Here is a 13,779-nt window from a genome sequence, read left to right on the forward strand (position 1 = left end):
CAAAAACACCATCCGTTCAAATTCATACATGGTATAATATGTACTAGCTGTTGTACCCGTGCTTTGCAACAGGAAGAGGACATGAAATAGAATCATTTTGATCTGTACATCTGTTTTATAAAATAGTTACACATCCCCAATGCTTTTAGAAACAATATTCAACCTTTATGACCTTTATAGAAACATTTATGGCTCTTTAAACTGGTAAGTACTGTAGTGGAAACCGCCATATTGGTTTGGATTAATTTGAAATCTTGTGTAGGTCATTTTAAATTTCAATCTTGAAGTTGCAAAAATACAAATTATTAAATTTACATGAATAAATTTATTGGGTCGATCTTCTTCAAATTAAATCACAAACCATTCCATCTCCACTCACAATAAATCACTGACAACACTAACATCAGCTGTTATAAACTATTGTTGTGCCTTATCAATAGTCTTTTGAAATATTAAAGAAACAATATCTATACTATAAAAAGTTGTAAATTATTAATTTAGCATTAAAGACGATTGACAAAACTAATATGATCAACATCAAGGACAAAAAAATGTAATAGTAAATACAGTACAGTATATGTGTAATTGCATCTCTGATTCTACTCTACAAAAATATCAAAGAACAACTTAATACACAAACAAGTTCTTTTATTCAGTTCCACGGTACATTGTATTTACAATTTTACACTTACCATTGATTAAGTAAATATATCAACAGATATTTCATTGATTTTAGTTTAGAAATCAAAAAAACACTGTGTACAGCTTAATTTATGATATTTTTCTTGGTTTAATTTAATTAGTAGTGTAGTAAAACACAAATGATAAATTTGTTGAAATGCAATAAAGTAAATGTGAACTGTAACTATGTGAACTATGTGAAGATAAAATAAGAGTATTTTGTATTACCATTTAATAATTAAATATAGTTATACACATATACCTCAGACTTTAGAACACAAAAATCAACAGCATACAATTTAGTTATTTAGTATATTCTTTAGTTTAATTTAAGCATAGGTGTAGCAAAACACTAACCTAAATGTAAAAAAGTCAATGTGAATTGCATGTTATGTTAGGTTACTTAATAAAACACAGTTTAAGCAGTTTAAATAAAAAAATTCTCCAAATTCAAACAAAACATCTATACATTGTAATTTTCATACTGTTTCAATTAAAATATATCACAGACACTTTAACACACTTACATACTAAGCTATCAATATTTTACTAAAAAATACACTTTGTAAGTTTCTTTGTAGCAGCAAACCTAGGTACTCTTTAAACCTATACTCCGCACCAAAGCTGGTGGCGGTTGAGGGATTAGGACCGCCAGGTAGAACTACATAAGTCGGACCTGCTCACAGACCTGGCCGTCCTAATCCCTCAGCCGCCACCAGCTTTGGCGCGGAGTATAATGTTATTTAAATAGATTTGATTGAAAATCAATTCAGACAAACGGAAATTCGCTGAGTCAGCAGGTTTGCTGCGGCGAGGATATTTATTCTAAAACTGGCTTCAATCTTGTTGTGGTAATGGAATGTCTTAGACACTTAGACAATTTAAAAATCTAAAGCAGAGCCTGGGTTACAGTAATAGATTTTTTTTAAATTTTATAACCATTGATATAGTTTTAGAATAAATATTCTATTATAAAGTTTTAGATTAAATAAACCTACCATATAGTTGTGTAAAAATATTAATTTAATTTCTTTGAATAAGCTGTCTGTCTGAAATTGTGAAATAAGAAATTTGGCAGTTCTTCTTGTTTACATTGAAATATCAAAGCAAATGTCAAACAAATTATTGTAATACTAGTGTACCTGTTGCTCGAATTCGAGCAATTGCGAAGCATTACATAATTATGGAAATACTCACAATCTACACAATAGTTAGATATAATCAAAATATTTTGTAAATATCTTATCTTTTTTCAAAAAGTTGATCTTGTTTTTTAGCGAATTTCCCATATAGGGAATAAGCTATTACCGTAGTACTCATGGTAAGACCTGGACGCGGGACCGATATTTTCTTCTTTATCATGTCATGTTTTGCAATATAACATTCCATTACGAAATCAGTGGAAAATCCTTTTAGCACAGCAATTCTTAAATTATTTCTTATTGAACTATCTTATATCTATTGTACGGGTTGGTGCCTGCCTTTATCAAAACTTTTTCCTACATTTTATCATATTATTGTACACATATAAAATATTTATGTAGAAATATCTGCTCTTATCGTGTCTAATAAAATCCAAACATAGAAATATCCAAACACCTAGCCTACTACATAACCCATCTTGACAAATTATTTGCACCTGCCTATATTACGAACTTTGGCACACTTGGCGGTTTGGTAACATTATTGAAAATAACACGACATTTTGGCTGTAAAAGATGGTACAAAGAGAAAATACTCAGCTACTGTCATGACAGAAAGGTCATATTCCTTTTAAACTAGATCACATAATCCTTTATAAGATACGTTGATTAATAATATGTAAACGTCAATATATACGTAACGGCCAATTTACAGTATTTATGCTTTTTGGAAATGTCCCATTGCTATGTCATTTGTATTATTTGTTGCCTATGAAGCCGCACGACCATATAAACGAGGAGGCCCCTAACAGTACAAGAATAAAAGCCAACTGCACTTCAAGTATTCCACTACACCTAACATTCCGTAGAGGGATTATATTGACAACTTTATGTTATTGATAAGGCTGAGACAACTAACTGACATCACCCATGTCAAGGAATTCCAGCTTTAACAGTAACCCCACAATCAATTATTTCTCAAAACTATGCTAGAGGGTTCATTCTGGCACAGAAGTACGATATGAACTGACGCGACGTGACGAAGGAAAAATCAAACTTACGCTGTTACGGATATACCTCCCTTTGAAGTTAGAATATGTCTTCCCAAAAAAATTTCTTTTGAAATAAAATCAAATTACACTGATGAAATCACGAAAGTGTTTAACTACAAAAGATCCATCAATACAATTTTAATACTATTTAAACGTTCTTCCAAAGGAAGATATACCATATAACATACTAATAATAACTCTGATGACGTACGGTATGAGGAATATTTTATTCATTGAATGATCAACCAAATTTGGCAACTAACGCAATTTATATAATTATTGTTTTCACACTTATTACTCTTTAAACAATGCTAAATGCTCAAAATATGTATATTTCACCCAATTTATTACAGTTAGATGAATTAACGTAAGCTTTGAAAGTAACCGTTGATTTCGACAGGTTTCACATAGTATTTATTATTACTGTAGGCTAAGTAAAAAAAAAAATAAATAAACTTAACATTGACTGATTACTACCTCTTTTGCCACTGGTAAGGGTTCCATTATCATGTTAAACGAAACAAATCAAGAGAAAACTTTTCATCAGAATTGATATAGGTAAAGGCCGTGGCCTGGAGTCAAAGGCGGCCGCGATTTTTGGTTAGTGAAACGTAAAGAAACGGAAACTACCTCTAGGGTTTACTGTTACTAAATATACATGCATGTTAGGCTATATTATTTTAACCTTTTTTCCTTGGAGTAACAGGCAGTAGGTACCTGGTTAAAGTCTCATGCAAATAGTGTTATTTTTCCGCCCATTGGAATTTACCATAGTAATTAATGAAAGAAAAATATGTATTGTCTGTACGAACCTATTTCATATTATTCCCGCTATTCTCTAGAGTAACTGTTGGGGTTATTCCACTTCATACAAAATATAGAATAAACACTACAATTAGGTGTCAAATTAAATTTTATGAAATTTACAACAAAAGTTTTGAATACATTTTCCACATATGATTTGAAATAAAAGCCAAACATAAGTTCCCTAACTAATCTTGCATCATTGATTATTAAGTCAATGGGGCTATTTCATGTTAAACATTCCTTAAACAAAACAATAACCTTGAAATGTGATTTTTTACAGGATTTTTTTCTGGTTCAATGATAAGACCCCCAGAGCACAGACTCTTATTCACAGTCTTATTCACAGACTCCCCCAATCAGATGTCATTGCCGATATCTCAGTTTCGATCTTCTGAAGTGATAAAAGTAATTAAGGGGTTAAAACTGCACAAAACTCCTGGGTATGATTTAATCACAAGAAAAATTCTCAAAGAACTTCCAAGAAAAGCAATTTTATTCTTGACCCTAATTTTCAATTCCATTTTGCGAACTGAGCATTTCCCTACTCAATGGAAAACATCTGAAATTATAATGATTCAAAAGCCTGGAAAACCACCAAATCAAGTTAGTTCGTACCGGCCTATCAGTCTCCTCCCGATTGCCTCGAAGGTTTTTGAAAAACTTCTTTTAAAGCGCCTTCGTTTTGTGATTGATGAATCAAACTTAATTCCTAATCACCAGTTTGGATTTCGGCAAGAACATTCTGCCATTGAGCAGGTCCATCGGGTGGTGGATGTTATCAAAGAGGATATCGAGACAAAGAAGTTTTGTTCTGCTGTGTTCATTGACATGAGTCAAGCGTTTGACAAAGTTTGGCATACTGGTTTACTCTATAAACTAAAACGTAATCTTCCTCACACATTTTTCAATCTCATGAGGTCTTACCTTTTCAATCGACACTTCAGAGTAAAATTTGGTGATATTGTTACCCCACTTCACGAAATTCATGCAGGAGTTCCCCAAGGAAGTGTATTGGGCCCCGTTCTCTACACATTGTTCACGGCGGACCTCCCTGAAAATCCTAATGTCGAAATTGCAACATTCGCTGATGATACTGCTATTATAGCCTCTCATGAAAACCCTGTTATAGCTTCACAAATTTTGCAGACTGGACTCGATGATATCTCCGATTGGCTAAAAAAATGGGGGATCAAAGTAAATGAGAGTAAATCGGTCCATACAACCTTTACAACAAGATTAGACACTTGTCCTCCAGTTACCCTAAACAACGTTTAAATCCCACAGTGCAATGAGGTTAAATACTTGGGCTTGACCCTTGATAGAAGACTCACTTGGAAAAGCCACATCTGGAACAAGAGAATTTCGTTAAATTTAAAATTTAAAAATCTTTCTTGGCAAATTAAATCAAAATTCTAAATTAACAACAGAAAATAAATTGCTTTTATATAAAACCATTCTAAAACCAGTGTGGACGTATGGTATCCAACTGTGGGGGACATCCAGTGAATCCAATTTGAACATCATCCAAAGATTCCAATCTAAAGTTCTAAGACACATTCTCCAGGCACCATGGTTCGTCAATAACGAAGTAATTCACAGGGACAGTCGAACCCCAACAGTCAAAGAAGAAATTTCAAAATTAAGTGCCAAATACTTAAAGAAATTAGAGTACCATCCTAACTACCTTGCTATAAATTTATTGGACAACAGCAACTATACATACAGATTGAAAAGATGCCATGTTTTGGACTTAAGTAGTCGTTTTTAGACTTCAAACTTTGTACCAAATACGCAAAGTTTGCGTGTTGGCTCTATTGTTGGATAAAGACTAACTACTGTGTTTAAATTTTATCAAATTTGCTTATTGTTCTATTTTTTGTTGAACAGATTGTAAATTAAATAAAATGTTACAAAAAAACAAAAAAAATTCACAGAAGTGTTAACAAAATAAACAAGAAAATAACAAATAAGAACTGTAATCAAAGTAAGATAATTTTGTAAACTTTGTGAACATATGTTTTAAAATAAAACCAAAGCTGATGTGTTTCAGCCATTCTGAATTCATTTCCTTTGATTTTAGCCATCTCACATGATTCTACTACTTATCATGTGCATGGCTAATTTACATAAAAATACACAAATTTGCAAATTGCACAGTAAAATTGATTTCAACATTCTAAGACGTTACGAAAAAGTCTCAATTGTAGGTAACGTTATCTCTGGTTTCATATAGTATACAGTACATTGCAGAATTAACTGTCAAATGAGTAATCCAAATAATGTAATATTGCTTACTGGCTTAATGATAAATCACGATCAGCTGTATTGAAGTAGGCCTAAATAAAAGTCAGCAGTAAATGGCTTCTAATGCTATTCTTATGCAGAACATTTTACGTTATATCTAATTTTGTGTTGACATCTAGGGAATTTCACTATTTTTCCCGCCATCACGGGATCGAGCCCTTTAATTTGAGCCCTCTCCCGTCGTTCCACGACTTGCCAGTTGTCCACAATTTTGACGCAAAGAATCGGCTTGTCTAATTAATATACAGGGTGTTTTTTTTTTAACTTGTATCTTTATTTATGTAAAAACCGCAATAAATAGAAATATGCAATTTGGGGGAATCATCTATTGACGTAGGGGGCCCAATTATTTTTTATTTAATTCAACGTTACATTCACATTCCTCTCCCTCATAAATTGAAAATCGGCTCATAAATTTGTGAGATATTTTACCCCCTTTCTCTCCCTACCTTTAACTTAAAATTTTGAAATTGCGAGATATCCCTTGTGACATATCAAATAAAAACAGAAGTAGTGACATATTCTACCAACTAAAAATGGCGGCCATTTAAAATCTTCTAGTTTAAATATCTTGACAATGAGTGATTCTACTAAAAACTATTAAAAGTACAGGATTTCTAAGCAAATTGTCATGATCAATTCAACAATATTTCATTCGTAAAGATCTGTTAACAAACAACCAAAATATTATAATTTTTGCGAGACCGTGTATAATGGTAATGTTTTAAAAAGGGAACTCCAGTCAATATTCTTTTCATCTAAATTGTGAAGACTGTGCAACTACTGTGCTGTAAGGTCTATTTATATTCTTCTCACAACTGTATGATTGGCTAATTGAGATCATCTAATGGGGTGCTAAACTGGTGCTCTGTCCAACTGTTGTTACACTACAATATTTTAATTAAATATATAACAACTAGGTGAAACCCGCCGAAATCGACGGTTGCTTTAAAGGCTTACGACAATTCTTCTAACTGCGACAAAAGAGTGAAATTATAAAAATATTGAGCATTTAGCATTGTTTAATGAGTAATAAATAAGTGTAGAAACAATAATGAATACCTGTATTGCGTTAGTTACAAAATATGGTTGATCATTCAATGAATAACATATTTCTTATACCGTCCGTCATAGGAGTTATTGTTCCTATGTTAACTGGTTTATCTTCTTTTTGATGAATATAATCTATATAGATGCTTTTGGAAGAATATTTAAATAGTATTAAAATCGTATAGGTGGATCTTTTGTGGTACACACTTCTGCGATTTCATCAGTGTTACGCAGATTAAATCTGTGCTTTTTTTGAAAAAATATCTGTTTGTTGAATAAGCACGTTCCTACTTCAAAGGGAGGCAGGCCCACTCTAAAGTTGTGTAAGTTTTATTTTTCCTTCGTCACGTCGGTCATCATACCGTACGTCTGTGCCAATGAATAACCCCCTAAATTTAGCAATACAATTTTTTTTTAGCATAACTTTGATTCCATGACATGCAGATGTCAGTTGTCTCAGCCTTATCAATTACATATAGTGTTCAATATAATATCTCTTCTGAAGTTTAGGTGTAGTGTAATATACTTGTAGGGAAGCTGGCTTTGATTCTTGAAATGAGGGACCTCGTTCATATGGTCATGCGGCTTAATTGGCAACAATAATTGAGCGGAGCGAGCGAAGCTCTTATACGTCGATTCTTATGCATTTCGTAATACGCAAACTCCTCCTAGACAGCTGAATCAACCGTTTTCAAATTTTGCATAGTGATAAAGACCATATCGGTGAGTGCCAAAATCTATATGGCGGTAAAAAAGTCTCTCAGGAAGCTGAATTTTTATTTCAGGATTAGTGTTGCCTACAGTATTATTTTGAGGCTTCTGATTGGCTGAGGGAACATCATTACCGCAACGATACTGTTGATCCCAACGGCGTCGGTGGTGTAGTGGATAGAGTGCTGGGCTGATGAACCGAAAGACCCGGGTTCGAATCCCACCCGTAGCACTATTTTTTTTGTGTTGTATTTTTTCATTATCAACAAGTTTGGTTGGTTTGGTTAGGTTATGACGGTTTAATTTTATAATTAAAACATTATGAAATTGAATTTGACCCATTTATAGTTTTATTTTATGAACAGAAATATTTTTCTCGGTTAAACCTTCATTTGATTTTTCATTGTTAGCAAGTCTGGTTAGTTTGGTTAGGTTATGATAGTTAAATTTTATAATAAAAAAAATTATAAAATAGGATTTGAGGCATTTATAATTTTATTTTATGAACAGAACTATTTTTTCGATTAATAAACCTTCATTCGATTTTTTTCATTGTCAGCACGTTTGGTTGGTTTGGTTAGGTTATGACGGTTTAATTTAATAATAAAAAAAAACATAAAATTGAATTTGAGGCATTTATAATTTTATTCTATGAACAAAAATAATTTTTCAATTACTAAACCTTCGTTATAGTCAATCAGAAGCCTCTAAATGACACTGTTGGCAAAATTAATCCTGAAAAACAAATTGTGCTCTCAGGAATCCGCCCCACTGTGTCTCAAAGTTTCAATGTAATCCTTATGGAAGCAGTATTTGACACATAAACAAAAACAAAGACATATGATCAGCTGTTGACTTTTGAATGCAGTAGATATAGAAATAGCTGATAGCATTAATCCGCAGATATTAGAACAGAAACGGTATGGATCATAAATATAATCAAATGACGTCACTAGCTTGAGGTCCGTGACGTAGGAAGTGGTGAAGGAAGTAGTAAAGGTGAGCAGTCTAGAGTGTGGAAACTGTTTATGACGATTAGATTTAGGTATCTGCAATCCTAAAATGCTATTAAAAGGGAAGGAAACAGGTCCGTGACGTAGGAAGTGGTGAAGGAAGTAGTAAAGTCGAGCTGTTCGATGTATGGGATCTGTTTATGACCATTAGATAAAGGTATTTGCAATCCTAAAATGCTATGGGAAGGGAGGAAAACAGGTCCGCGACGTAGGAAGTGGTGAAGGAAGTAGTCAAGGCGAGCTCTCCGGAGTGTGGAAACTGTTTATGACAATTGAATAAGGTATCTACAAATCTAAAATGGTATGGGAAGGGAGGAAAACAGGTCCGTGACGTAGGAAGTGGTGAAGGAAGTAGTAAAGGCGAGTTTTTCGGAGTGTGGGAACTGTTTATGACGATTAGATTAAGGTATCTGGAATCCTAAAATGCTATTGGAAGGAAAAAAAAACAGGTCCGTGACGTAGGAAGTGGTGATGGAAGTAGTAAAGGCAAGCAGTCCGGAGTGTAGGAACTGTTTATGACGATTAGATTAAGGTATCTACAAATCTAAAATGGTATGGGAAGGGAGGAAAACAGGTCCGTGACGTAGGAAGTGGTGAAGGAAGTAGTAAAGGCGAGTTTTTCGGAGTGTGGGAACTGTTTATGACGATTAGATTAAGGTATCTGGAATCCTAAAATGCTATTGGAAGGAAAAAAAAACAGGTCCGTGACGTAGGAAGAGGTGAAGGAAGTAGTAAAGGTGAGCAGTGTTGAGTGTGGGAATGGATTAATGTATCTGCAATGCTAAAATGCTATGGGAAGAGACTGTAGACTGTAGGTTAAAATGATTACGAAGCATGAATCTATACATATTTTCGATACATGCAATCGTTTACAATCAAAATTTACAACTGAGTTGACAACAGCTGATTTTTACTCGACAGAGGCTAAAAACGATTTTTACTCCCTAAAGAGCTAAAATGCTACTTTACACCCGCAACACTTGCATTAAAAACGAATGTTTTACTGCAGTATGACAAAAACAATATAATATGAACCCTTGATGACTCCGCTCAATTTTGTGGATACCTCTGCGAACGCTACCTAGTAATGCAAATGACAAAGCAATGCTGCATTTCCAAAAAGCAAATACTGTAAATTGTTACAAAAATAGTGATGTTTACATGTATTGTTGTTAATCAATGTATCTTAGAAAGGATGAGGAGATCTTTTTCTATAACCATTGACATAGTTTAGAAAAACATATTCTATGATAACATTTTGGATTAATTAAGCCTACCACATAGTTGTGTAAAATATTATAGACCTATTTAATTTCTTTAGATCAGCTGTCTGAAATTTTTAAATAAGCAATTTGGCAGTTCTTCTGGTTTACATTGAAATGTCAAAGCAAATTTAAACATCTATCTATCTATACAAAATTAAAAAGTAAATTGGTCCTAGGCCTAGGTCTTACCGTGCCACCTACAAGTAATAGCTACTTCCCAATAGGGAAATTCGCTTAAATCAACGTATTGTTAAATTGAGCCTGTGACGTACTGTCCTGTTGTAAATAGTCAATTCTCTTGTAGATTATACTTCAAATAAAAAGTATATCCCATTGTATTGATTGATTACTGAATACGCAGCCCTTGAAAGATTACTTGAATTTGAAATTCTGAATCTTTGAGCTGATCCCATTTTTTATTTGTTTGTCTGTTTAAGTTCAGGTTTGCGGCATTGTATTTTACTAACAAAAGACCATTAATTTTATGTGGACATCAACTTATGCTTACTTTAAAGATTTTCTTCTGACTCCAAGCAGCCTGTCCCCCTGAGAAGGTAGCGTATCACTGAATAATGTTTTGAAACAATTTTTATGGCCAGTGACTTTGATCTAAATTTTGTAACTATCTTTGTTAATTTTTTAAATATTTAGCTGCCCCCGAGACTTTTAAAGTGTTAAAACTGAAAAAATGTAAATTTTTTAACTTTTGTAACTCTGTAACCATTCCCTTTCACAAGATTATGAAAAGGACCATTCTTATTTGAAATTTATCATAGGCCTATATCATTTTAGCGAATTTCCCTATAGGGAAGTAGCTATTACCGTAGGTGGCACGGTAAGACCTAGACCCGGGACCGATTTACTTTTTCATTTTGATGTCCCCAGAGGCCAAAAACACCATTCGTTCAAATTTTTATATATGTATATATATATAGACATATATATATGTATATATATATAGACATATATATATATATATAGACATATATATATATATATATATATATATACGTCCGTGAACTCGATAACTTGAGTAATTTTTGTCCGATTTTGATGAAATTTGGTTTAAAGGTGTAAAGCGGGATAAACTTGAATGAGTTCGCGAACCAGCACGATCGGACCATGGGAACGGGGCTTTACGGGGGGTTTTATGGGGTAAAAATTGGTTTTTCTCACTTTTGACCCTCAAAACACAAAATTTCCCGATTTCTCTTTAAACCTTTTTAAAGAGCTTAAAAAAACAAATAATTTAGTATATAAAAGTATTTTTGTTCGATTATTAGTAACGGAGAAAATTAAAAAAATTGTAAATTTAAAATTCCCATGTTATTCTTATGGAGAATATTGTCAAATGTTGTAGTTTGCTTGTTTATGGATATATTTTGATCAAACTTGGCAAATATATTTATTTTGTACTAAGCTATCAATATTTTACTCAAAAACACACTTTATTAGTTTCCTTGTAGCAGCAAACCTAGGTACTCGTTAAACCTAATGTTATTAAAATATATTTAACTGAAAATCAATTCAGACAAATGGAAATTCGCTTAGTCGGCAGGTTTGCTGCGGCGAGGGTATTTGTAACTAACGTATTTTGCGCTAAACCACATGGTTTTTGAGATAGTCAATAACAATAAAAAAAAACTACCATGTTATTAACTTTAACCCCATCCCCCCCCCCCCAAACTAGACGCTCAAAATGGTGTAACTTTTTACCATACAATACGTGGACTATATCGAACAGTTTGAGTTTGGAGTCAAAAGTTAGCTTTCACTTTTGATGTTGATGTTTATGTTTAATTGCATCGTATTAATAAAGTAAGTGGTGTATCAATATCTATACTTAGTACATCACAATGAGCTTATTACAGTATTATGATTGATTGCAGGTTTCACACGATGGTGGACGTGTTGTCCACCAGACTTCAGGAGGTTTATACACGATGGGAGACAAAAAGTGTGCCTACGCACCACAGTCTGCGCACTACTAAGCTGAGCACGCCGCGCACACGCAGCAAGGACCTCATACATCAGGTTTCTGACCGTCAGTTGTTCAACATCAAGGAGACAGAGTGGAGCCCCTTGCCTGAGAAACAGCAGCGGCCCTTCCTTGGACTCACCTGCTCATCCTGCACTCCTAGCAGTAGGGTCAGTATCACTCAACTATAGTCCCTCAACCACTAAGCTAGTGTCACATTCAGGCATTAGCGTGTTGCTCTGACGATTGTAGCTTTGAGTGAAATCCCTGAGTGTATGAAATACATATTAAGCTAAATAATGAGTTGCTTAGCCGGTGGAAGGAACCTCAAATAAACACAGTCTGGCTTGGTCGAAATTGACAGATTTAGTGAGTCACAAAATACTCTTGTATTCTGGCTCAAATACCACCCAACTTACTAAATCTAAATCTATTTCCAAAATAAACTTGTCAGTAACAATAAAATAAGGTACAAAATAGAGTTTTAGGCTTTAGCGCAATCTGTGACTGGCTCACAGAACTACATCTTTTTTAGTAAAAAATTGGCGACAGCTGATCCATATAGATGGGATGTCTTCTTCTGTATCCAATAGTCAATGCTACAACTTATGTTTAGTATAGTAATGACAAAGGACAATCAGAAATTTTTGAGAACTTTTCTGTTGCAAGACTTTACTATATTTTAACCCTCCAAGTGTCTCTAGTTTTGGTCTTAATGTTCGCCCATTTATTGCGCAATCGCAGGGTTTTATTAAAATGTACCTTAGAAACTTAAAAACAATGTAAAGTATACTGTTTTATATATAATTTTGTTTGGAAAATGATGGGCTTCAATGTAACATATAAAACATTACAAAAAAAATGGTCAACAATTTTTGTGGGGTTAAGTTAACATTTCTCAAAAATTATAAAATAAATGAAAAAAATTTATGTTTGCGCCCAATAAATTGTTATAATTTATAGGTCTACAAATATTTTAAAATATCCACTTTGTTCAGAATTTTATGAGGATTCCAAAAATATAATAATATAAGGAAGTAGATTTGCAAATAAATAAGTTATGGGCAAAAAACAGATTTTGGTACATAGCGTTTAGCTAAGAATGCATAGCCTAACCATAGCTAGGAATCTGGCTGATAATTTACATCAATATCACTACCTACTTCTTCAGGATCATCAACCAGCCCTTCAAAATCACTTAAATCTTCTCATAAAGCACCACGTATATCACTACTTTTGATTTTTAACACTAAAACAATGATAAACGTAATAAAACACATCAGTCATCGGTACGAGGCTAACCAAGCTGTTTACAAATACGCACGTCAGCTGTCTGCTACAATTATGATCGGCTCGAGAAAAAAAAAGCGCTTAGAGACAGACCTCGGGAGAAAGCTTAGAATCTGCCAAATAAAACGATACCTAACTCGATCAAGTTCAATCAGATTTTGTCAGTCATAGAGCCTTCGCCGTAAACAGTGTTTGTGAGTCGAAAAATCGACACATAACACTACACAAAGTGTGTTATGTGTCGATTTTACGACACATAACACTCGGAGGGTTAAGCATCTCTTATGAAAAAATAACAAAATGTAAAATTAAATTTAAAATGAAATAGACTTATGATCTATATTAGAATGAAGTGTTTTAATCTTGGTTTTCCTCATTACTGATTATAAACAACCTAGGGTTATTTAGCAACTATGATAACTTTTGACGCAAATCAGTTTTTAGTAAGTTTGTAACCAATACTTGCTGATAAGACTCTGTGACCCC

At 33.5% G+C, this 13,779-nt stretch overlaps 1 protein-coding gene across 6 annotated transcripts in view; it reads left to right on the forward strand.

Annotated features, from left to right (window-relative positions):
* The window catches only part of LOC128983573 (glycerol-3-phosphate acyltransferase 1, mitochondrial), a 223,575-nt gene that overhangs the window by 78,225 nt on the left and 131,571 nt on the right, over positions 1 to 13,779 (forward strand). For all 6 annotated transcript variants that reach the window (XM_054402900.1, XM_054402899.1, XM_054402894.1 and 3 more), the window contains one exon: positions 11,915 to 12,173. In XM_054402900.1, coding sequence (XP_054258875.1) covers positions 11,925 to 12,173 — 249 coding nt within the window. In that variant the 5' untranslated portion in view covers positions 11,915 to 11,924. The remainder of the gene's footprint in view (positions 1 to 11,914; positions 12,174 to 13,779) is intronic.

The sequence above is a fragment of the Macrosteles quadrilineatus genome, unplaced genomic scaffold, assembly GCF_028750875.1.
Source record: "Macrosteles quadrilineatus isolate MER2022 unplaced genomic scaffold, UCM_ALF_1.0 Scaffold_1__1_contigs__length_201487025, whole genome shotgun sequence".
NCBI lineage: Eukaryota > Metazoa > Arthropoda > Insecta > Hemiptera > Cicadellidae > Macrosteles > Macrosteles quadrilineatus.